Below are 25498 nucleotides of genomic sequence, written 5' to 3'. Positions count from 1 at the left end.
CATTTTAACGTGAGTTTAGTGAACAAACAGCAAAGGCCACTCCATCCTGAGGGGCTCCCCTCTCTACTGCTGAAGAAAGGAGTTTTGTGTGAGAGAGAGAGAGAGCGAATGCAGGGGAGAGGAGAGGAGGAAGGGAGGGAGGGAGAGAAAGAGGAGAAGGGGGGACTGAATGGGGGTTGCCAGACTGCGCTGAATGTAGATATCCAGCAGCGTGTTGTGTTGCTCAGGGAGAGGAGAGTAAGAATGGAGGATCTGTCGTAAAAAACTGCTCACTGGATCCTGTTGTGTTCCTAGAGAGAGAGAGAGAGAGAGAGAAGAGAGAGAGAGACAGAGGGGGGGGGGGGGGCAAAGGGGGGAAGAGAGGGGGTAGGAGCGACTCTGAGGGAGAGAGAGAGAGAGAGAGAGAGAGAGAGAGAGGGAAAGTTGTTAAACTGCCAGACTTTGACACTGCTCAAATGAGGAGACTCACGAGAGCCTGTGACCTTGTCTGGCAGGATCTAATTAGTGAATGGAAAAAGCGGATTTAGCCTCCCAGACTCCACGCAGACACCGTTACCTCCACAACTCCCTCACAGAACCTCTACGTCCTCTCTTTCTTCCCTTCCTCTCTCCCTACACCTCTCTCCCTCATCTCAAATGCCTCCCCTAAAGATCCTCCACACCAGTCTCTCTCTCGCCTCCTCCTTTTGGTTTTCTCTCTCTCTATGTTTTTGTTCTTATATGTTGAGCTCCTGGCGGGCGAGGACTGTCATGCTGTCGTGCTGTCGTAGCCAACAGTAGTGGGGCTGAAACAGACTCACAGGTCCCAGTCCCTCCTCCTGCTGCCTCCATCCTCCCTGTTCTCTCACTGTACTCTCACAACTTTATGGTGAGAGAAAGAGAGACAAAGAGAGAGAGAGGGAGAGAGAGAGAGAGAGAGAGAGAGAGAGGGAGAGGAGAGAGAGAGAGAGAGAGGGAGAGGGAAGGGAGAGAGAGAAAGAGAGAGAGAGAGAGAGAGAGAGGGAGAGGGAGGGAGAGAGAGAGAGGGAGAGAGAGAGAAAGGGGGGGAGAGAGAGAGAGAGAGAGAGGGGAGAGAGAGAGAGAGAGAGAGAGAGAGAGAGAGAAATAGTATGAGAAAGACAGAGAGACTTCAGCCCTCTCATTGCTGCGGCTGCTGATCTGGCAGTCTGCCTCTACACACCCACAGTCTGTTCTTCATATGGTGAGAGAATGAGGAAGAGAGAGAGAGAGAGGGAGAGGGAGAGAGAGAGAGGGGGGGAGGAGAGGGGAGAGAGAGAGGGAGAGAGAGAGAGAGAGAGAGAGAGAGAGAGAGGGAAGATGTATTGAAGTGTTTGGTCTGAGTTGTGTTGTGTGTGCAGTACCATACTATATTACGTGAGTGATATGTTACTAGAAGTACTGAAGAGTGATCTGTAGCCAGCATTAACTCTGAGACATAGGAGTTAATGATTTCTCCGTGTCTGAGTCTCTCCAGTGGATTCCTCCGGATAATCTGTTTGCTCTCGTGTTTGCCTTCCGTGGAGTATCTGAGGACACTCTTCTGTCCTCTGTTTGTCTGCCTTTCAGTTTGTCTGCCTTCAGTCTCTCATTCCCTTCCTCACTGCACCCCCCCCCTCCCCCTTCACATGTGTTAGTCCACCCCCCCCACCCCCCACCCCCCAGCCACTACTCTCTATTTTCCTTTCTCTCTCTTGCTCACTCTGCTGTGTGTGGTGGGTGAGTGAGGGAAAGATGGAGAGCTAAACAGAGAGAAAGAGAGAGAGAGAGAGAGAGAGAGAGAGAGAGGGAAGAAAGGAGATAGAGTGGTCTTGGTTCTACTGGCCGGCCGGGGTGGGAGACGGGGGAGGTGGAGTTTTGACGAGGGACAGGGAGGGGGGAGACAGGGTAACATGCTGGCCCAGTGCTGAAGTGTCAGTGTGCCTCCACTACAGACTTTGCAGAAAGGAATACGTCTACCGCCCACTAGTCGCAGTCCAACCAGGGGAACATCCAAACCGAACATGCAAGAGATATTCAGAAAGAAAGTGGAATTTCAATGAATTAGGCGCTTCTTTTTCTCCTTTGAAAACCAAAGTGTTTCAGCATTAAAGCCTTCACCAGAGAGCTGGGTTCTCTGAGGCAATGGATTCAGACTCTGACTCTCCCTTTAACTACTCCTGCCCTCCTTCCCTAAGATGAGGATACGCAGGAAGACAAACAAACAAGGTAATGACAGAGTGACAATTTATCCGATTCTCTTTAAAAAAAAATGTAATGGCTCCATTTTTTTCAGGCTTGTTTCACTGCAGTATAATAATGTTTCAGCCGAGAAATTGAGGTTTTCTTGGCTCAGCATGGATGGATTATCCTCAGTTTGATGATTGGTGTCAGTGGACTAGAAGATGATTACAGGCCAAGTGAATGCTTCCTTATTGCTTTTAAGCATATTTTCCCTCCCCAACCTTTCCATCTGTGGAAGATCTATCATTTGGAAACAATGTGACCATTCGGATGTTGACAACTGTGCACGCATACTGTGTTTCCCCCCGCGTGCATGCTAACCTTGTTGCAGTGTTTGCCAGAGCGCTGCATGTCGTTTGGTGCTGGAAAGAGAGATTTCAATGCTTTAGATCGGCAGGTCGTGCGGTTGGTGTTTCCCTCCTCCATCTCAACCCTCATGTTCCCAAGTCAAGGGCATTTCAGAGACACTGAGATTCACCATGTTCCACCAACATCAACACAGTATCACCACAGTCTTCTTGGCAGTTTCCGTCTGTGTTTATTTTAGTGGATTGAAGCTAAATTGTCCTTGTTCATATTACCCATACTTAGCTTCATCCATCCGTCCCCGTTACGCTGTACCCCGTCAGAAGGAGATACGTGTGTGTTTGCTAATGATGTAACGTGATAGCTGACAGCTAGTCGCGGAAATGTCAGATGTCCTCTCTAGGATTCCGCTGCTGGTCGGAGCTTTCGACATCTCCAGAGTTCCAGACCGCACGTTCTTTCTTTAATGGAGTAAGCAGCCGTAAACATTGACAAAACGTTGCCCTCTGTGTGACTGCTGGTGTCGATGACAGACCCTCCGGCCAGTGAACTGCTGAGCTTTACTCTCGAGGATGGCTTAACAATCCCAGATTATGTCTCTTTTAATCAAGATTATAATGATCTGTTTTTATGGACATAGTTTGGCCCAGTCCTGGCCTATAACTAAATTGCTAAGTCGCAAAAACCACTGGTTCTGATGTCCAGAAGTATTCTATCCAATCCTTTAATCTTGTTCTTGCAGTAAACATAGTTAGTTCTTGAATAACTTAACCAGAACGATGCATTCCCTGCGCTTTATTGAACGTAGGTACTGGAAAGAAGCCGTTGAGTGAGAGAGAACTCCTCCTGTCCTTAACTAAACACCGAGCGCTGAGAATAACTGTCAAAAACTGTTTTTTTAAAGTGCGGTGGAACAGTTCAGCTGTGTGTGTGAGAGATCGAGTTACTGCCATGTCTGAGTCATGGCCCACCTCCAGTCTCCTTCTCCTCTTGTTGTTCCTCTGTGGAGCTACAGGAGATAACGCATGTTATTGCTCCATAACTGTGATTGATGCTATCAGATATGTTATTTTTCAGACTGTTCAGACTATCAGACTGTTATTTTTTCTGCTAAATGCTGAGTGGCCACTTTGTGTATAGGTCTACCTTTTAAATAAAAATGTATTAATGTTCGTCTGGGTGAGTACATGTTTTTGTGTGTTCGTTTTGTAAGTATAGCCGGGGACAGTGTGTGGTCCGAGCACCTGTGAACGAAGACGTGATTTCAGCTGTGTGAAGGTTTATTTCTTCATTCTGCGCGTACAGTAGATTTGTTTGTAGATGTGCCTTCTCTTGGATTTCTCTGGCTGAGTAATATGTTGAAATGTAAATACAGTGTGAACACTGTGTGATGCTTGGACTGGGTTCTTAAACGGTGCAGGTGGCATAACTAACTAACTGGATTTAGGGATTTTAGTGGATGTTGTTCTAATGATTCAAGTTGTTTTCAAGAACATTGAGGAAACAAGACACTGCTGTTGTACTACTTTTTTTTTTTTTTACCAAGATTTTGTAATTTTGCACTTGCATTTCTTCCAGTTCCATCCAGAAGAGAGAAGACAGTTTGATTCATGCAGAGTTGACCGAGTGTGAGAATGATCTCCTAATGCAAAACAAGTTCCATTCCAACAACACTGCAACACAGGACCACTTTGATCTCAATAACTCTCAATGACAAATTGAACCGTTTCACTGTTTAAATCTTGTGTTTCTCTTTCTTACATGAATCACAACAGCCTCCAAACAGAGGGAACCTTGGAAAGGGCCCTGCCCCCTCCTCCTATCCTTCTCTCACTCCCTTCATCCCTGCCCCCTCCTTCTCCTTCTCTCACTCCTTCATCCCCCTTCACTCTCCCTGGGGTCTGTTCGCATGTTGGAAGGGCACGCTCTACTTTAAACAGCCCTTCCTGTAAACCTGGCACTGACTGCTGTCTTTGTCTCGGCCTCTGTGGTGCTCTCTCGCTCTCTCTCTCTCTCTCTCTCTCTCTCTCTGTCTCTCTCTCTCTCTCTCTCTCTCTCTCTCTCACTCTCGTTCTCTCTTTCTCTCTCTCTCTCTCTCGCTCTCTCTCTCTCTCTCTCTCTCACTCTCTTTCTCTCTCTCTCTCTCTCTCACTCTCTCTCTCTCTCTCTCTCTCTCTCTCACTCTCTTTCTCTCTCTCTCTCTCTCTCTCACTCTCTCTCTCTCTCTCACTCTCTCTCTCTCTCACTTTCTCTCTCTCTCTCTCTTTCTTTCTCTCTCTCTCTCTCTGTTGCTGTTACCCTACAGGCAGTGCTACTGTAAATGCATACACAGTACAAGTTCTTGGGCACTCAGTTTAAAATCAGAAATACTTGTTGAATCAAGCTTAGCCCCGAATCAGGACAAGTACCACTTGGCTTGATTCAGGGCTAAAACGAACTATATATTGCTACATGTATAGCTGCAGTTGATTTGAATAAGCAGACCGTACCGTAATACTGCTAGTGATAAGAAAACCTCCCAGCCGATCCCATCTGGCCCCCCCTCACCAGTCATATGAGATGCCTGTCTCACTGTTATTGTCCTAGTTAACTAATGTTAAACACAGATCCCGGCTCTGACAGAAATGTTCACTGAGACAGTGTTTATGGGGCAGAGAAGCCAAGGCCACAGACAGAGTGTGAATGATCAGGCCCTCGGGGGCCCGACCTGCTGCTGTGGGTTTGGGTCGGAGCCAGAACCAGATCTAATTGACAGGTTCCCGTGGTGGTCTTATGTGGGCCCGTGTGTGTTGTTTTTCATGGGTCAGATCCAGGTACTAATCCTCTGGTGGAGTGCATCCTGGGACGTGCTGTAACAGACGTGTATTTTTGTAACATGTACATTTTATATGATGAAAATAATATTGATCTGGATTCAAGCTTCTGTAGTGGTTTGGAACTGGACAAGAACTCATCCCACTGTTTGGTGGTTGCATATGGACTATTACTCTCGCCCCTGTGGCAGCTTTGATGATGTCATGCCCACGTCTTTGGCTGGTCGGATTCAAGAGGTTTGATGTGGATTTGATGTTGACGAGTGATTTGATGAGGATTTGATTTGACGCTAGTGACTGGATGTGGATTAGAGCTCGCCCGGTTGTGGGTTGAGGGATTTATGAGAACAGAAAAAGGAAGAAAGGCAGGTTTCATGTGGACTTGAACTTACTTACATTCTGGTGGTTTGTTGTGGACTTGAGTGTATTTCTCCTGTTTGTTGGGGATGGGGGCTCATCTGGTCAGCTCGTCAGTGTGTAACTCCAGATTTACGTGACACACGGCCTACGAGAAGCACAGCCAATTGTCTTCCTAACTTATTCCCGACCAGGACCGCTCCACTTCTCCCCTCTGACGGAGTGAAAACACAGATAAACCATGTATCTCTTTATAGAACACTGTTAAGTTAGACGGAAAGTCAGACTGTTTTTAGGGCCGAAACAAAACCGAAGTCATTAAACTGCCTCATCTAGTTAAGTTCATTGTTAAGTATTATAACTGCCTGTATTATAACTTTCTGGGAAGTTTGATCATAGCTCTACATCAAGGGTATAGAAGACCCAATGTTGTTTGTACAGAGCTACTTGTCTGGATACCAAACCTGGGTTTTCAATGCAACTCCTAACCACATTAGCTGGAGCCAGGACATTAGTTCTGGGAGTTAACGTCCTCGGGTCTCAGACAAGGTCACTTCTTACACAAGCATAACTCTCTGTGAACTACATCCACTACAGTGACACGTTACCAAAACCGCCGTCTTCAATCCATCTTTATAAAAGGGTGAAGTTAGGATAAAGCTATTTTTCACACACCATTTGGTAGTCAACTTAGTCCTACACCAGTGTAAACAAAGAAGGGGTTTGTAGTCCTGAGGAAAAGCCATGTGTGTTTTGTGTCATGTTTTGAGTGTAGAATCCCAGGGGGAGGTGTGTGTTTTGAGAGGGGAAACGTTTCCCTGTATTAAACATACCCTGCCACGGAACAGGTCACAGTGACCCTACTGTGTCAGAGATCTCTGTGTGAATACTACTGTGTGCTCGCCAGGGGTTATTTTCACTCAGTGGGGACCATACCCACATACATGTATACACACACACACACACACACACACACACACAATGATCAACAAAGGTGCAGGGTAAAACCAAAACACAAATGAGATGAAAGAAACAATCCCAGCACACTGTCTTAAATCCTTATATTCTGTATATCTATGTAGATATTATTATTATTATTATTAGGTCACAATTCTAACTTGAGAGTACTGGAATTTTCACGCAAACTTTGCATAACGTTTTCTTCACCAGTTGGTCAGCAATACTGAGAATGGACACTTTGAGAGTCATGTCTGGATTTGGAGTCATGCCGAAACTGTGGGATGTTGGAGTCCCAAACAATGACAAGCTACCGCCCTGGATGTAAATGTCACTTCCTCTGTTTGTGAATAGCGACTAAGCATTTCTGTGGAAACCCTGTAAATTGACCAATCCCTCGTTCCCTCTCTCCCTTCCCTCTCTCCCTCTCCTCCGGTGTGTAGAGAAAAGCCAGTCGATGAGGGGGACCCCGGCCCCGTCCTCCACTCAGGCTGCAGCTGCCAGACTCTCAGCCATGATCCAGGGCAAGGACCAGGTGTATGCCAACGCCATGCTGGTGGACCAGGTGAGTTCACACATAACCACGGTTATTACACATAACCACGGTTATTACACACAACCACGGTTATTACACACAGACAGGTTATTACACACATAACCACGGTTATTACACACAGCCAGGTTATTACACACAGCCAGGTTATTACACACAGCCAGGTTGTCCCACTACTCCACAAGGAAATACAATCTCTCTCGGTTTTACACAATAAAAATCACAGCTCACTCGGTACAATGCGTCACATAGAACCTACAGTGTTGCACAGTGTGGAAGCAGGGTAAACAGCTAACAGTAGACAAAGGGCTATTGTAAGTCTTTTACACTCAGTACAGTCAACCTGGTCGATGGCGGTTGATGAGGTGATTTGGAGTTGGTTAGGTGTTGCATCATGTACAGTATTCCTAGGTAAAGCTAGGTTTCCTCCTGCTAGCTGGTTGGTTGAATGGATCCCCATATTGACCTCTCACCCTTCACCTCTCCCATCCAGGTGGATGACGTGGATATAAAATACCGCAGCTCCCCCAGGGGGGAGGATGTTGGCTCAGTGGCCCTGAGGGGCAACCCACGCTGGGACCCGTTCACCGGGAGTCCCCCTGACTCAGGAACCCAACTCCAGGACAGACACCCATCCTCCTTCCCTCACCCATTCCAGTCACGGGGTAGGGAGAGAGGGTCCCTGAGCCCCATCACCATGGCCTCCCACAGGGAGGAGCCCTCTCACTTCTCGCCCTCCTCCCCCTTTCCTTCCCCCCCTTCCACCTCCCCCTTCCCTTCCTTTGAGGGGGGCCAGAGCCGTCAGACCCAGCCAAGCCTCCCCTACTCCTCTGGGTTCAGTCAGAGAGGAAGCAGCCCGCCTGGGGAGACCTGTGTTCTGAGGTAGGGGAGAACCAATGATACGTCGTTGTCTTTTAGCAGTTGAAAATGAAAGTATGAAAAGCAACTTATTGTGAGTCGCTTTTGACAAGAGCATCTGCTAATTAACCTTCTAGGTCTAAAAGAGGGTCGAAATGCAAGCTGGGAGTAATACTAATCTACCTACTAATCTGTTTTTGTTGTTCGTTGGTTGAGTATATTAGGACTATTCAATGGTTATTCGTTGAAAAAAGAAAAAAAGTCCTGTGACTTAACATGTCTCTAAGATTAGGACAGAGATTTTCGGACTACCAGTACAGTGGCTGTACTCTTAGTGGTGGGGGAGAAAGTCACAGGAAGCTTGAACACAATCGAGCCATATTCTCATTGTTCAGGAGCTCAGCGTGTTTTAAAGTGACACTTTTCATTTCAGACCATGTATAATAACATATCGTCAGTACTTTCCTTTCCACCAAAACCTTCTGTTTTAACCTTAGTACAGAAGTCTTTGTGGTTCTGTATGACGTAGGCTACAGTGTTGTGGTGCTGTTTTGATGTCAAGTGCTCTTGATGTATTGATGTGCTGTTGAATCCCTTGTTGCCTTGTTGCCTTGTTTCTGTTGTCGTGACGTGGTTTTGTGTCTCTCTGTAGTCCCAGTCTGGATGCTGTTGAGTGTGACAGTGGGGAGGAGGACGCACTGGGCCACTCCCCCCTCTCCCTCCCATCCTCATCTCCACGGAAATGCCCCCCCCTCCAGCCCGGCTCTGGAGACCAGAGGGATTCTTTTGACACCTCCCCAGACTTCAACCGCACACACTCCGACTGCACTCACACACATGCCAAGGTACTGTACGTACGTGCACGCACAAAAAACACACACACTCTCACACACACACACTCACACACACACACACACACACACACACACACACACACAGTGTGTAACGTCTTTATAAAACCAAAGCCATTGGTTCTCTCCCGTCCTCCGTTGGCGTTCCCTCAGGATCCTGGAGAGGCGGAGGTTCGTCTGCGCTCCTATTCCTACTCCTCGCCCAAGGCCCGGCCCTCACGCCCCCTGTTCACCCGAGACGCTGCCATCTCCGACCTGTCAGAAGGTCAGTGAACTTTCACCCCCTGTGCCCTCTGACTTCTCCCTTCCAGAGGACTGGTCGCATCTGCCATGTGTCTAGAACTAGATGAAGAAGGATTAGACAGTGTGTGTGTGTGTGTGTGTGTGCGCGCGTGCGTGCGTGCGTGCGTGTGTGTGTATGTGTGTGTGTATGCGTGTGTGTGTGTGTGTATCCTCACCCCCGTTCATTGAGCCATCCTTATACCTGTACTGTAGATGGTGCGTTCAGCAGCAGTGGTCGCTCCCTCCTCCAAGCTCTCTCTCTCTCTAAATCCCTCTCTCGCCTCAACACAGTTAGTAAGTACCCTATCCCAAAGCACCCCGGGAACACTTGTTGTGGTGAACGCACCCTCGGGCTGGAGCATGTTGTGATTTGGTTGGCTCTCTAAGGGTATTATGGCCTAGTCTATGGTGAAGATGGTGTGTTCTTTGGTATTTTGAGGTGTCGTGCCTCTTGCTGCAGATGTGGGACATACAGTATATATAGTGCACTGTGAAGGCTGGCTTAATGGTGATGGGAAGCTATGACTACTAGTACATGGACCTATTTTAATTCCTCTAACTATTTGGAAATGGAAACTTGAGATATACAATGGGCATTTGTTTAGTACTCTGAGGCTTTTGGTTCTCTTGGGGAAATTCTCTCAGTTCTACTCAATTTGAAGAGGTCTTGTTTTGGTTCTCTTTTTGGGGGATTGTTTTAGTTCTGTTTCGGGGAATTGTTTGGCAACACTGCTGTTTGTCTGTTGTTTCTGTTTTTCCTCTGCCTCCTGTTCTCTCTCTCTCTCTCTCTCTCTCTCTCTCTCTCTGCACTTCCTAAGCATCATTTTCCTGTGTGTATTTCCTCTCTCCCTGTGGGGGCATATTGGATCAAGGCCTTTTAGAGAGACTCTAATGCCTACTTTTCTTCCTCCCTTTACAGATTACATTCTTATTGATTCTTAATGTGTCTTGCGGTTCTGAATTGATTTGACTTGACTACTTTTTACTACTTTTTACTCAAACACAACGATCAAACAAAGTCAAAAATTATAATAACAAAATGTGTCCTCACATTACTTTGACCATTTTTATACCTGGTTATGTTTATGTTTTATTTACAATTACAGAACAGAGAGCCTTCAGCTTGACTGAGACACCCAGAGAGAAAAGGTAAGAACAGTCTTTCTTTTCATAGACTTTGGAAAGACTGTTGAATCTGTGCAGCTCAGGCGGTCCCTTTAGAACAAACAGCCTCTCTCTCCGCTCCAGTGTTGACCTGTGGTCAGAGGCTGGCAGGGCAGGATGTTCTCTGTGTGTGTGTGTGTGTGTGTGTGTGTGTGTGTGTGTGTGTGTGTGTGTGTCCAGCTACTGTAGGTCCAAGCTGCCTCTCCAGTGTTAACCTGTGGTCGGGGTCTGGCTGGGCAGGATGTGACATACATCCTGTTACAAGGTCCACGGGCCAGAATACGCTCTGATTACCTCCTCAAAATAACCCTGAGTAAACACAGAGACGCAGGGCTTTCCCCAAACAACGGACTTCATCTCTGAACATAGATGTTTACTTCCAGACAAGAATGACACAAAGAGTTATAGAATGTTGTGACTAACTATGGAAATTGTAATTGTGACTCTGTTACATCTTCTAAATGTTCTACTCCACCATTTACTGTTCAATGTCACGTCATATCATCCATAATTCATATTTAAACCAACTACTACTCATTGATAGGAAATGTTTCATTCCCTAATACATTGCTAAAACAGCATTAATACATTTCTAACAGAGGAAAGAGTCCTAGGAGATGGTTGTATTGTTAGCTTACTGAAGCTTGACACACTCCATTCTGTCAATGTCTACATTACCACTCCATTCTGTCAATGTCTACATTACCACTCCATTCTGTCAATGTCTACATTACCACTCCAGACAGACGGAACATATTACTCCCTTCCAACATCAACATTCTAAATGGCATCCATTTTAACTAGGATGGATGATTTTCATGTTCTACAGTAGCTACCAGGGGAGGCTGGTGGAGGTAGAAACCGGAGGACTGGCTCATTGGAATGAACGTGTGTTTGATACCATTCCTCATTCCATTCCATGCATTACAATGAACCCTTCCTCCGATTTCTACCTCCACCAGCCTCCCCTGGTAGCTACATATTCTACGGTATACTCCATCTTCAGAGTATTTAATTCTATAAACTAGCTGGATAAACGTAATATCACGCTGTAGAATATGTAGGGTGTAGTAGAGTATGTAGGGTGTACTGCAGATATCCATTTGTTACTGACTTTATATCAAACCTGCTTGAGCAAAGACTGTTAGCCTACAGAGCTAAAGCCCACAATTCTTCAGTGAAGGTTACTTCCAATGTATCAAGTCTCAATGACCAAAAACCATTGAACAAGAAGGTGTGTCCAAACCTTTGACTGGTACTGTAGTTAAAAGGTGTGTTTTACCATGTAGGGACCTGGGTTTCCGTAAGCGGGCCCAGTCTGCTGAGGAGGAGGGAAACGCATCACTCCAACACCTAACCCTCTCAGAGTTCCTCAAAGAGTACGTCACCAACACGCCCTCCATGGCACCCCCTGCCACGCATGAGTAGACCACCCTGCCTGGCTTAACCCATTCTAACCCTTCTAACCCCATTCTAATCATCTTACAACATCTTCGGTTTACAGCTATCATTTATTCAGTCCTGATAACCACACTAACCCCTCACCACTGCATTGGTCAGCTGACAGTGAAATGAGTGGACCAGACCAGAACCGTATGGTTCAGTTGGGACCTGCTTTGTCATGGAAAGACTGAACAGCATGTCCTCTACAGTCCTACTCAGTTGTGGTCAACAGAAACTCTCCGTGTGACATATTTCGGTCCATTCCTTTCACCTTGAATGCCTACTGTAGCTAGCGATGTGAATAGCTAACATATTATGAATTGCACCTTGTCAAGGTCATGCTATGAATAGCTTAGACTAGAGCCATAGTAACTGTTCATTTATTCAGAACTTCCAAGCATGCCAAGCATGTTACTAAGAGAGATGGTCTAGACCAGGGGGTAGATAACCCCCCCCTCCTGCAGAGGGCTGCGGTGTGGGCAGACTTTTGTTCCAGGCCAACACTAACACCTGATTACACTACTCTGGGTCCAGATTGAAAACCCTGATTCGATAAGTAGTTGATCAGGTGTGTTATGTGTTGGGTTGGAACACAGTGACCCCCCCCCCCCCCCCCCCTCCCAGAGGGTTAGGGTTAACCCTTCTTCACTGAGATATGACAACTCTGCTGGAACAGGATCGAGGACGAGGAGTGGGATAAGTACATCATTCCATCCAAGGTCGAGTCGGAGAAGTACAAAGTCAGCCGGACCTTTAGCTTCCTCAAGAGCAGGATGTCCAGCACACGGAACAAGACCAAGGTGAGGCAGAGAAGCACGATTCTAACGAAAGATTCACTTTTGTGTTTTTGGGGTATTCTCTTTTTCTTTACTCCTAAAAAAGAATACCCACAAATATGCTTTTGTTAAAAGTGAGAGGCTGCTACTGTGAAGAGTTTACCGGCCACCAAAATCCCCTCACTGAAAACGCCTCTGTCAGGTCTCCTGTTCTGGGGGGTGGGGGGGGGGGGGGGGGGGGCGTTGTCTGAGGAGGGAGACTTTATTTGGAGAGAGAGAGAAAATTCCCTCTCCTCAGATCTTAGCAACAGGACACAATGAAAAGGGGGAAAGGATCATATTATGCGGTTGTTTCAGCTTCCTTGTTTAAATGTAGCTATGGATAACAGGTTTGAATGTGGTTTGAATGTGGCTATGGATAACAGGTTTGAATGTGGTTTGAATGTAGCTATGGATAACAGGTTTGAATATGGTTTGAATGTAGCTATGGATAACAGGTTTGAATATGGTTTGAATGTGGCTATGGATAACAGGTTTGAATGTGGTTTGAATGTGGCTATGGATAACAGGTTTGAATGTGGTTTGAATGTGGCTATGGATAACAGCATCAGTGAAATGACCGAACTACATCCTGTTACTCCGCAGGTAAAGGGGAAAGAGGTGAAGGAGGGAAAGGAGAAGACAGGAGTGACAAACGGACACCAGTTTGTACCGGTGTCTCCGTCTGGTCCTTCTGTCTGTGTTGTGTGTGACAAGCCTGTCCCTGGGAAGGAGCTTCTGCAGTGTTCTAGTGAGTACTGTGCTGTCCTGTACTGTGTGTCCCTCTTGGCGACCGGTAGGGGCTGTTACACATACAGTATCTTAGTCTCCTTGGTTCCTCTCCTCTTATGACCTCATCATCCATGTTTTTTTCACCAATACGATCAAGAGGAAAAGAGGAAGCAGTGGAGATGAAAAGAGGAAGCCACTTCTTGATATCACAGTGCACACAAAGTTTGATTAATATATCTGCCATTTAGTTGACGCTTTTATCCAAAGTGACCTACATTGCAGTGAGTGCATACATTTCTCAGTATATATGGTCCCAGCGGGATTCAAACCCCCAACCTAAGCGTTGTTAGCGCCATGCTCCACCAGCTGAGCCACAGAGGACCGTTAATAACCAGCAATGGCTTCAGTGTAGTTCTTCTATCAGGCATCACTCTATCCAGGAATCATAGATGTGTACATTTGGTGCTGATATGTAGGACAGTTACTCAACCCTGACCTTGGTGCTCACTGTACTAGTATATGGTCACTGTGGTGCTGTACTAGTATATGGTCACTGTGGTGCTGTACTAGTATATGGTCACTGTGGTGCTGTACTAGTATATGGTCACTGTGGTGCTGTACTAGTATATGGTCACTGTGGTGCTGTACTAGTATATGGTCACTGTGGTGCTGTACTAGTATATGGTCACTGTGGTACTGTACTAGTATATGGTCACTGTGGTGCTGTACTAGTATATGGTCACTGTGGTGCTGTACTAGTATATGGTCACTGTGGTGCTGTACTAGTATATGGTCACTGTGGTACTGTACTAGTATATGGTCACTGTGACTCTAGCCACTGGTTGTTGTCTTCCACAGACTGTTCTCTGAGTGTCCATAAAGGCTGTTCTCTGAGTGTCCATAAAGGCTGCCGGGACTCTGCTGCAGCCTGTGGGAAGGTATTGTACCTAAGAGCAAATAACCCACCTGCATGACCTTTGACCTCGTTAGTGCAGCCATTTATATACACCATTTAGCTGACGCTTTTATCCCAAGCGACTTACATTGCAGTGAGTTACATACAGTTGCATACATTTTTCAGTGTATACGGTCCCAGAGAGAATCGAATCCCACAACCTAAGCATTGTTAACGCCATGCTCTACCAACTGAGCCACAGTACCAGTCAAAGGTTTGGATACACCTTCTCATTCAATGGTTTTTCTTTATTTTTTATTATTTTCTACATTGTAGATTAATATTGAAGACATCAAAACTATGAAGGAACACATATGGAATTATGTAGTAAACCAAAAAGTGTTAAACAAACCAGAATATGGTTTATATTTTAGATCCTTCAAAGTAGCCACCTTTTGCTTTGATGACAGCTTTGCACACTCTTGGCAAGGTGTGTCCAAACCTTTGACAGGTACTGTAGGTTATAATGTACGTTAAAGCTAGCAGTGCTGAAACTCTTGTGTCCTGGCTGTCTTGTGAATGCAATCAAGTAATATTATACCGTACACAGTGCTAGCCTGGTCTTTGCTACATCTTAAAACAGACTGGTCCATAAGTAATACACTAATGAGCTAAGTGGCTTCTATTAATATTGATGTGATTTTTGTGTCCACAGAAGCCTCAGGAGAAAAATGCAGCGCTGACGAAGAACAAAGCTTCAACCCTCCCACAGAGTGAGTTAGCCATTCCTCCGTCCTCTCCCTCCCCTTCTCCTCTCCTTCCTCGTCTCCCCCACAAAGTTAGTCATTCCTCCCTCCTCTCCCTCCTCCCCTTTAAAGTGTTAAAGTTTAACCCGTCTCAGGAGGGGGTTAAAGTGCACAGGGCTGTAGGGACAGTGTGTGTGTGTGTGTGTGTGTGTGTCGCTCTGTGTGTGTGTGTGTGTGTGTGTGTGTGTGTGTGGTGTGTGTGTGTATGTGTGTGTGTGTCGCTCTCTCTCTGTGTGTGTGTGTGTGTGTGTGTGTGTGTGTGTGTGGTGTGTGTGTGTGTGTGTGTCTCTGTGTGTGTGTGTCTCTGTGTGTGTGTGTGTGTGTGTGTGTGTGTGTGTGTGTGTGTGTGTGTCGCTCTCTCTCTGTGTGTGGTGTGTGTGTGTGTGTGTGTGTGTGTGTGTGTGTGTGTGTGTGTGTCGCTCTCTCTCTGTGTGTGTGTGTGTGTGTGTGTGTGTGTCGCTCTCTCTCTGTGTGTGGTGTGTGTGTGTGTCTCTGTGTGTGTGTGTCTCTGTGTGTGTGTGTGTGTGTGTGTGTGTGTGTGTGTGTCGCTCTCTCTCTGTGTGTGGTGTGTGTGTGTGTCTCTGTGTGTGTGTGTCTCTGTGTGTGTGTGTGTGTGTGTGTGTATGTGCATTTGTTCCAGGACAACACATAGTGGGAGAACATTGAGGTTGAGTAGTTCTCACAGACATGATTGCACATCTTAATGTGAGGTTCTCTCTCTGGTTGTTTTAGATGTTTGTGCCATATTTTTGAGGGATTTTGTTGGTTTGAGGTTTATTGATAGATTAACAAAGATTAAAAATAGATTAAAAGCACATGGACAGAATATGTGTTATAGGCAAATTGTAATAAAAAAATAGTTTGAAAAAAAAAGTCTAAAGTCTAATGGTTGACAGTTGTTGACACTTTCTCCCCCCTTCTCTCCTCCTTCTCCCTCTCTCTCCTCCCTCTCCCCCTCTCTCCTCTCTCCTCCCTCTCCCCCTCTCCTCCCTCTCCCTCTCTCCTCCCTCTCCCTCTCTCCTCCCTCTCCCCCTCTCTCCTCCCTCTCCCTCTCTCTCCTCCCTCTCCCTCTCTCTCCTCCCTCTCCCCCTCTCTCCTCCCTCTCCCTCTCTCTCCTCCCTCTCCCTCTCTCTCCTCCCTCTCCCTCTCTCCTCCCTCTCCCTCTCTCTCCTCCCTCTCCCTCTCTCCTCCCACTCCCTCTCTCTCCTCCCTCTCCCCCTCTCTCCTCCCTCTCCCCCTCTCTCCTCCCTCTCCCTCTCTCTCCTCCCTCTCCCCCTCTCTCCTCCCTCTCCCCCTCTCTCCTCCCTCTCCCTCTCTCTCCTCCCTCTCCCCCTCTCTCCTCCCTCTCCCCCTCTCTCCTCCCTCTCCCCCTCTCTCTCTCCTCTCTCTCCCCCTCTCCTCCCTCTCCCCCTCTCTCTCTCCTCTCTCTCCCTCTCTCCTCCCTCTCCCTCTCTCTCCTCCCTCTCCCCCTCTCTCCTCCCTCTCCCTCTCTCTCCCCCTCTCTCCTCCCTCTCCCCCTCTCTCCTCCCTCTCCCTCTCTCTCCTCCCTCTCCCCCTCTCTCTCTCCTCTCTCTCCCCCTCTCCTCCCTCTCCCTCTCTCCTCTCTCTCCCCCTCTCCTCCCTCTCCCCCTCTCTCTCTCCTCTCTCTCCCCCTCTCCTCCCTCTCCCTCTCTCCTCCCACTCCCTCTCTCTCCTCCCTCTCCCCCTCTCTCCTCCCTCTCCCTCTCTCTCCTCCCTCTCCCCCTCTCCTCCCACTCCCTCTCTCTCCTCCCTCTCCCTCTCTCTCCTCCCTCTCCCCCTCTCTCCTCCCTCTCCCCCTCTCTCCTCTCTCTCCCTCTCTCTCCTCCCTCTCCCTCTCTCCTCTCTCTCCTCTCTCTCCTCCCTCTCCCTCTCTCTCCTCCCTCTCCCCCTCTCTCCTCCCTCTAGGCTCTGTGGTGAGAGAGGGCTCTCCTGCCTCCCTCTCCTCCTCCTCCTCCTCCCTCCCCATCATGCTGTCCAGAGACAGAAGAGACGTTGCAGCGCCTCTCTCCAAGAGCCTATCAGTCTCATCAGACCGGTGAATATGACCACACACACACACACACACACACACACACACACACACACGTGCACGCATGCACGCACGCACGCATGCATGCATACACGCACGCATGCACGCACGCACACACACACAAACAACGTGTGTTTTTTGTGCAACTTTTTGTTTGGTCTGTTCCACACCTGGTCTGTTCTAAACCTGGTCTGTTCTATCCTCCTGTCCTCTCCAGGAGGCTGAGTGATGTGGTGGGGCTGGACAGTGAGGGAAGTGTGTCTGTGTGGGGCAGCGTCTCCCTGGGTGAGGAGGGGACACAGCTCACAGGGACGTCCCCCTCCACTGACCATCCCATCACAGCAGAGGGTAAGCAAACCACTCTGGCAAAAGGGTTAGGGTTAGATAGATATTGGTTATGTCTCTCAGTCCCTGACAAATGCCACTTTACTCTGTACTTATGTACTATAAACTGTACCACAGAGTGAAGAGTCTCCCATTTCCCCCTGACAGAGTCGGTCGACGCCCCCCAGCTCAGCGACCTATCAGCTGAGCTGCTGGGGTTTGACGTGGAGTCCTGGAGTCTGGCTGTCACCCCAGAGTTCTGCAGACAGCACGACAAGCACACGATCAAACGTCAGGACGTCATCTATGGTGAGTGTGTGTTTCTCTTTCTCTCTTTCAGAAACGATGCAGACATGTGTTTGTGTGTGTGTGTGTGTGTGTGCATGCGTGGAGTGTGTGTGTGTGTGTGTGTACGTGCGTGCATGCGTGTGTGCATGGAGTGTGCGTGCGTGCGTGCGTGCGTGCGTGCGTGGAGAGTGTGTGAGTGTGTGCGTATGTGTGTGTAATCCCCTCCTGTAATCCCCCCTCCCTGGGCAGAGTTGATGCAGACTGAGCTGCACCACATCCAGACCCTGACTGTCATGTCCGAGGTGTTCCGAAGGGGGATGTTGGAGGAGCTCCAGCTGGACTGGGACTGCGTGGCCCGGATCTTCCCCTGTCTGGACCCTCTCTTGCTGTTCCATAGGAATCTGTTTGGATCTCTGCTGGAGCGCCGGCATGGGTCAGCCCAGCCTGATAACCACCGGAATTACCTCATCCAGCGCATCGGAGATGTACTGCTACAGCAGGTGGGCGGACACACACATAGACAGACACACACACACACACACACACACACACACACACACACACACACACACACACACACACACACACACACACACACACACACACACACACCCCCCTGACGTCCTCCTGCGGTGTAGTTCTCAGAGGAGGGGGCTGTGAGGATGAAGCAGGTGTATGGGGAGTTCTGCAGTCACCACACTGAGGCCGTCAACGTCTTCAAAGAGCTGCAGCAGCAGAACAAGAAGTTCCAGGTCTTTGTCAAAGTAAGTTTCTACTTTAACCTAGTTTCCTTTGGCTTTCTTCTTATCATCCTATCCACTACTTCTACACACCAGTCACTATGTTTCACCGTCTGTTTGGTTCTTGATATGTTCATTACCTGTAAACTGTGTACTGTTGATGTCCTGATGTGTTTCTGTTTACCTCTTACCCACCCTCCTCCTCTCCTCCTCCTCTCCCCCTCTCCTCCTCTCCTCCTCTCCTCCTCTCCTCGTCTGCACCTCTCCTCCTCTCCTCCTCTCCTCCTCTCCTCCCCTCTTCCTCTCCTCCTCTGCACCTCTCCTCCTCTGCACCTCTCCCCCTCTCCTCCTCTCCTCCTCTCCACCTCTCCTCCTCACAGCAACAGAGTATCAACTCTCTGGTCCGAAGGAGGGAGGTGCCAGAGTTTATCCTCCTTGTGACTCAGCGCATCACCAAGTACCCTGTATTGCTGGAGAGAATACTGCAGTACACACACGGTCAGTCCAACATCACGCGGTGTGGATGCTTGTCTTTACACCAACACTGGTCTTGGAGAGCCACCGTGTGTATTGGCTTTTGGCTCAGTCCAGCGCTAACATATTTAAATTAAACTAAACAAGCTCTTGATTAAGGGTTAACCTGAGGTATCTTATTTTCCTCTGGTCTGAAGCACTGTGGTCCTCTCACCCCCAGAGGGCAGCGAGGAGCATGCAGAGCTGTCGCAGGCGCTGGCTCAGATCCGTGACGTCATCACAGCGGTGGACCTGAGTGTGAGCGACTACGAGAGAGGACAGGAGCTGCAGGAAGTGTTGGCCCGCGTGGAGAACAAGAGTCTGGCCAAGCTGAAGAACGGCAAACCCTTCCGCAAGCAGGATCTGCTGGGCCAACAGAGGGCGCTACAGCACAAAGGGCTGGTCTACTGGAAGACCGCCACAGGCAGACTGAAAGGTGTGTGTTTACTGCTGAAAACAAAACTAAGGCCAGGTCAGAGGTTTAGTCTGGTCATAAAGCAGCGTATTAGTTTGGTGGTCTTTGCTTGTGTTGACTGGGCGCTGTGATGTTCTGTATCAGTCTAACCCCCCCCCCCTCTCCCTCTCTCTCTCCCCCCCTACAGACACACTGGCTCTCCTACTCACTGATGTCCTGGTGTTCCTGCAGGAGAAAGATCAGAGGTTCATATTTGCTGCAGTGGTACGTCTCAATGGAGATAGAGGGTCCTCACATTTTCCACCATACTTTTCTACTATATCTACTAATAATACTATTTTCTACTTTTATTTTATTGGTTTATTCTTTTCTAATAATACCATTCAGTCCATTTAGATGGGCGCTAGTAGAATGTTTCTGACTCCTGATTGGTCCTTGTCCCTCTCAGGACCAGAAGCCCCCAGTGATCCCCCTGCAGAAGCTGATAGTGAGGGAAGTAGCCAATGAGGAGAGAGGGATGTTCCTGATCTCCGCCTCCGCGGCAGGGCCTGAGATGTACGAGGTTCACACCGCCACCAGGGAGGAGAGGAACGCCTGGATGAGACACATACGACAGGCCGTAGAGAGGTGAGGAGGGTGTGTGTGTGTGTGTGTGTGTGTGTGTGTGTGTGTGTGTGTGTGTGTGTGTGTTCTTGCGTGTGTGTGTGTGTGTGTATTTGTTCTGTGTGTGCGTGTGTGTGTGTGTGTGTGTAAACCGTAAACCTAGCGTGTGTTGTTTTAGTTGTCCTGAAGAAGAGGAGGAGGAAGAGCGGAGTGCTGAGACGGAGGAGGTCAGACGAGCAGCAGAGGTCAGAGTTCAGAAGATCCACAAACTACAGGGTAAGACTCAGACACATTAAGACTCATCTATACCTCTGTCTGTGAGTTCACATGTACTTGTATTAGTCTGTTTGACATTCTTTATACATGCTGTAAATGTGTCAGTATCACAATATCAGTCAATATTTAGACCTTTATTTGCTACATGCTGTAGTTAGCTATGTCAGTTTGTTCATTCATCTGCTTCCACTCTGGAATCTTCCACTCTGGTTTATGTTTGTGTGTGTGTTTGTGTGTGTGTTTGCGTGTGTGTGTGTTTGTGTGTGTGTTTGCATGTGTGTTTGCGTGTGTGTTTGTGTGTGTGTGTGTGTTTGCGTGTGTGTTTGCGTGTGTGTTTGCGTGTGTGTTTGCGCGTGTTTGCGTGTGTGTTTGCGTGTGTGTTCGTGTGTGTGTTCCTTTTATGTTCTAGAAACACTGTTGAATCAGGACCAGCGCATCTGTAGTGGTCTGGAGGACAAGCTGCAGCTGTACACTGAGCTGACGGATTTAACCCTTCACACGGCAGAGGCCCTGCCACAGCGCCACCTACTGGTTCACCCAGAAACTGACACTGAGACACCACTGCAGGCTTCAATGCTACTCACAGCCGCACTCAGAGAAGGTGAGAAGGGGGAGGGAGTGATGAGTACTGGGGGAGTGGGAGAGGTAAGGAGGTGCAGTTATTACCCTGTTTTGCTTAGGTTGTGGGTTTGATTCCCACTGGGACCATATATACTGAAATGTATGCACTCACTGCAATGTAAGTTGCTTTGGATAAAAGTGTCAGCTAAATGGCCTATATTATATTCTATATGGGAAGTATATAGTAGCAGTTGCTGGGGGTATATTTCACACTGGGAAATGCATGTATATTTACTGTTGCTTCTTCCCTCTGCAGCAGAGAAGCTGATCTCCACTCTGCAGGCTGGAGAGGCCCTCCCTGAGCCCAGCCACAGCTCCCCTGTAGGAGGCCCAGAGAACTGCAGCTACAACAGCCACGGCAGCATCCAGGAGTCCCCCTCTGAGTGTGAGTCACACAGTAACCACACATTACAGCAGAAATAAACCCCCCAAAATGAAGTAGGTCCACAGTCAGGCTTTGTTGTCCTTCCACACCCTCTGCTACAGAGATCCCACTTCATACAGAGTCAGGAAGATGTAGGCCTTATAGGCCTTAATCCCACACAAAGAGCAACAGCATGATTCCAGCATTAACCTTTTTGTCCCTCTTCTCTCCCTGTAGCGGACTATCTGAGCACGCTCAGTGTGAGCTCCGCCTCTCTGGTGTCAGACAGCGAGTGGGCGGGGCCAGATGGCATTTATTGGCACTCCATCACCGAGCTGAGGAGAGGAGAGACCAATGGGGTGCAGCTTAAGGTAGGCTGAGGAGAGGAGAGACCAATGGGGTGCAGCTTAAGGTAGGGCTGAGGAGAGGAGAGACCAATGGGGTGCAGCTTAAGGTAGGGCTAGTTCCTTATAGAACTATTTCAAGGTGAATATAACCAGTGTCTCTGTCCTCCTGTAATGGAATGTTCTCTCCTGTAGGTGGCAGACAGTGTCCTGAGTCTCACTCAGCTGCTCTACAGTCTGCAGGTGAGAACCAGGACACACTTTTTCATGAGAGTTTTTTTCCAAAATAAACATCAAAAGGTTGTTGAAATAGATCAAGCCAGGTAATCTGACCTGGTGTCGCCCCCTGGTGTCTCTAGGCAGCGGTGACCCTACAGGACAGCTGCTATGAGGTCCAGAGACTCCTCCTCTTGGAGGGCGAACGCCCGGCCGCCCGCACCTCCTCCTGCCTCAACAGCAACTGGGTGATTGACAGATACATTGATTAACTGACTGATTGACTGTGGATCAAAATGAGCACATTCATTCCAATGACTTGTGTATAAAAAAAAACAATAAAGTAAAACCAAAATGTACTTCCATGGTGGTCCAGGAGCAGGAGAAGCAGAAGAGCTTGGAGAGGAGGAGAGAGGAGGTGGAGAGGAGGACTGTGGAGAGGAAGAGGGAGGAGGTGGAGAGGAGGACCGTGGAGAGGAAGAGAGAGGAGGTGGAGGGGGTGCAGAGGCTCCAGGGGAGGCTCAGGCAGGAGCAGCACCGCTGGGAGAGAGAGTGTCAGGCCAGGGAGAAACAACAGGTAAACTATGTACATAACACTGTCGTAACATTGTCATAACACTGTCGTAACATTGTCATAACACTGCCATAAGACTGCCATAACGAATGAAGAATAATATCTCTTCCCATGACCGTATAACCACCAAACATCAATCTCAGGTCGTCTCTGTGACTCAAGATGGCAGCATGCCACAGCGAAAGCCTAGGTCTAAACACACAGTATCACCTCCATTCCGCCTGCAGGGGGAGCAGGAGAGCCTGCTGGAGCAGCGCGAGCGACAGTGCCACCTGGAGGCCGAGAGGCTGCGCAGCGAGCGCGAGGAGCTGGAGGGCCAGCTGGCAGAGTACCAGCAGAGCCTGGAGAGGCTGAGGGAGGGCCAGAGGAACGTGGAGCGGGAGAGGGAGAGGATGGAAGCCCAGCAGAGGCTGCTCCAAAGCTGGAGACACAACCGCCAAAGCAGCCTCCCCGTCATGATCCCACTGGACGGATACCAGGTCGGCAGGGCACAGAGAGACGGGGGACGGGAGAGATATGGAGATGAGGTTTAGAGAGAGCGATGGAGGGAAAGAGTTAGGGGATTGGGAAAGAGAGTGAGGATGAAAGAGAGTGAGACACATAGAAGGTGAGACACATAGAAAGACAGAAGAGAGAGTGAGACGTGTATGAGAGTGAGTGGAACTGTGTATGTGGATGGGTTTTGTGTGTTTCCATGTACTGTGTACTGTCTGTGTGTGGCTGTAGATTTGTGTCCGTTTTTTCTGTGTGTCTTCTGCTTGACTTCACCCCTCCACTCCATCCCCCAGGTGACGGGCCACAGCCGCTCAGGCAGCCTGGATGGAAACGGCTCTGTGTTTGTGAACGAGGCAGCCCTGCTCCACTCTCTCCAACAGAACAACCAGCACCTCCACCACCTCCAGAACAACCAGCACCAGAGCCTCCACACGGGCCTGAGGAAGCCCCAGGACTGCCCCAGCCATACCCCCGGCCTCAGCCTCAGCCCCAGCCTCTACAACAGCCTCAACACGCTGCTCAGCCAGACTCACAGCAAACCCTCCACCGAGTCACTCACACACCAACACTGCCACCCACACCTCAGCCGACCACGGCCAGGGAACGCCCCTAACAACCCCTTCAGCCGTGGGGTCACCATGGTACACCAGGGGACCAACAACAGTAAGTGTCAGTTCTCTGTTATGTTGTTATGATAAAGCTTCATATTCTAATGCATCGATGAAGAACAGTGTTACTTCATGTGGATATGAATCTCCCCCCGCCTCCAGAACTATCCCAACCTGTGCTGGTGTGTGTGGTATGTTGTCATGATGTTTCTTGTTGTTTTGATTCTGTCAGACTTCAGCCCGCCTCTGGACAGGCTATCCCTGGGTCCGCTGAGGACGAGGGTGTCGGGCCTGGGGCTTTACGAGGACGACTACCACTCCTCTGCCTCCCTCACCCCCCTTCTCACCCCCCAGGCCTACCTCTCTCTGGATGGACAGCACGGGGAGGACGGGGGAGAGGAGAACATTGTGTATCTCTGAAGAACGGGGAGGCTGGTGGAGGAGGAGTATGGAGGAGTATGGAGGAGTATGGAGGAGTATGCACTGCATACTGCCTGACATACAACGTACTGAACCTGCTACAATGTATCACCTTTCAGCTTAGGGGGGTGTGTGTATATGTGCATGTGTGTGCGTGCGTGCGTGCATTCTGGAGGTGTATATACATATGTAAAGTTTATGTATAACAAATGTGCCCAATGTGTTCCAATGTTTTTGACAATACATGGGACTGAACATATTACTTTGAAAGCCTACTGCATGTATGTCAGAAGAGGAGGACTTTGATTTGCAGAAAGTATGTGCCTTACGTAGCCTAATCAGTTATGTATCTGTATGTCCTCTTTGGTGGCGACTCAAACCAGTGTGCCTTTGCACCCCCAAAAAAGCTCTTGTCATTACTTATTGCACTTGTATGATGGTCTCGTTTTCTCATTAGGGTTTGGTTTCAGGGTGTGACCAAGGGGGGCTTGGCACTCCCAAACCAGATCAGGGCAGCCCCATAAGCATAAAAATGATTAATTTGGGCTTCCCCATAAGCTTATAAAGTATCATTTTGGTCCAGCCACTATTTTGAAAGTCATCCATTCAAACCCTCCAAACACTGCCAGACTGAGGAACCGTTCTCTCCTCTCCCTTTGTCTCCCTTCTCACCTTGGTGTAACTGTCACAAGAGACCTGGGTTGAGTTCTGTTTCTGTAGTGTGTTATAACGGTAGCTAACCTCCATATTACTGTCAGTTCAGAGTCATTTAAATTGCCATCTCAACCTTTACTGGCAAACTATGTTCCTCCTGTCTAAACCACTTAGATTAAAGCCGGCACTGAACAGACTGAATGGAGGTCTACTCTCAGTCATAGATTGGTCAACAACACCCCCCACCAATGCACCTTGCATGTATCTGGAAGAGGGATTCTCCCATGCTTGTGATCATATCGTGGTTTTGTTCACTGTGCCAAATGTCACACATTTTAGCCAATTGCTTTATTTCTTTCTGATTACTGAAAAAAAAAATGGATAAAGTTCTTTTTGTTAAAATGTTTTCTGTAAAGATTGTTATTTATTGAAAATGTGTTATTGTCTGCACTGTTTGTATAAGATTTGTTATGCTATGTTTGGTTTGTGAGGTCTGACGTGTTCTCCCTTCAGCTGTAATCTGTATAATTGAATCTAAACTGTGCCTAGTGCCATATTAACTACTACAATATCCTATAAAATGCATTTATGGTAAACAGTTGTATGGCTTTATTTTGTGTTAATGGGGATTCACCACTTCAACCAGGGAACCAATCGGCTCTGAGCAGCATCCTCTAGTGTTACTGCCCTCTTCCCCTCATACAGGCTGCTGTAAGTTGACCTATTTATTACTCAATACTTTGAGTAATAGTTGTGAAACCGCTGCCAGAAAGCACATCACTCCTCTTGAGTCATTCTGAGCTGTCAGCCTGGGCCGTCAGCAGTGCGGCTGCATCAGGGGGAGACGGAGGCTACGGAGGCTAGGGAGGCTACGGAGGCCACGGAGGCCACGGAGGCCACGGAGGCTACGGAGGCCCCCAGCGGTTTATTCACCATGCTGT

General features: G+C 48.4%; 1 protein-coding gene across 1 annotated transcript in view; it reads left to right on the top strand.

The window, feature by feature from the left end:
- The window catches only part of LOC310807115 (rho guanine nucleotide exchange factor 28-like), a gene marked incomplete at its 5' end in the record, with an annotated part of 36275 nt that extends 11122 nt beyond the window's left edge, over positions 1-25153 (top strand). Inside the window, 30 exons of the mRNA XM_083673421.1 lie at positions 7097-7218; positions 7700-8088; positions 8717-8909; positions 9069-9180; positions 9411-9491; positions 10304-10346; positions 11651-11740; positions 12481-12604; positions 13226-13370; positions 14210-14289; positions 14962-15019; positions 16979-17108; positions 17320-17450; positions 17595-17735; positions 17964-18214; positions 18353-18478; positions 18835-18952; positions 19149-19403; positions 19570-19646; positions 19831-20009; positions 20164-20261; positions 20671-20862; positions 21139-21267; positions 21484-21617; positions 21786-21833; positions 21950-22054; positions 22183-22383; positions 22608-22859; positions 23169-23538; positions 23716-25153. Coding sequence (XP_083529547.1) covers positions 7097-7218; positions 7700-8088; positions 8717-8909; positions 9069-9180; positions 9411-9491; positions 10304-10346; positions 11651-11740; positions 12481-12604; positions 13226-13370; positions 14210-14289; positions 14962-15019; positions 16979-17108; positions 17320-17450; positions 17595-17735; positions 17964-18214; positions 18353-18478; positions 18835-18952; positions 19149-19403; positions 19570-19646; positions 19831-20009; positions 20164-20261; positions 20671-20862; positions 21139-21267; positions 21484-21617; positions 21786-21833; positions 21950-22054; positions 22183-22383; positions 22608-22859; positions 23169-23538; positions 23716-23903 — 4562 coding nt within the window. The 3' untranslated portion in view covers positions 23904-25153. The remainder of the gene's footprint in view (positions 1-7096; positions 7219-7699; positions 8089-8716; positions 8910-9068; positions 9181-9410; positions 9492-10303; positions 10347-11650; positions 11741-12480; positions 12605-13225; positions 13371-14209; positions 14290-14961; positions 15020-16978; positions 17109-17319; positions 17451-17594; positions 17736-17963; positions 18215-18352; positions 18479-18834; positions 18953-19148; positions 19404-19569; positions 19647-19830; positions 20010-20163; positions 20262-20670; positions 20863-21138; positions 21268-21483; positions 21618-21785; positions 21834-21949; positions 22055-22182; positions 22384-22607; positions 22860-23168; positions 23539-23715) is intronic.
- Between the last annotated feature and the right edge of the window lie 345 nt (positions 25154-25498).

This window comes from Argentina silus, assembly GCF_951799395.1.
Source record: "Argentina silus genome assembly, chromosome: 7".
Taxonomy (NCBI): Eukaryota; Metazoa; Chordata; class Actinopteri; order Argentiniformes; family Argentinidae; genus Argentina; species Argentina silus.
The sequence above is the reverse complement of the archived record's forward strand: the minus strand, read 5'-3'. Positions and strand labels throughout refer to the sequence as shown.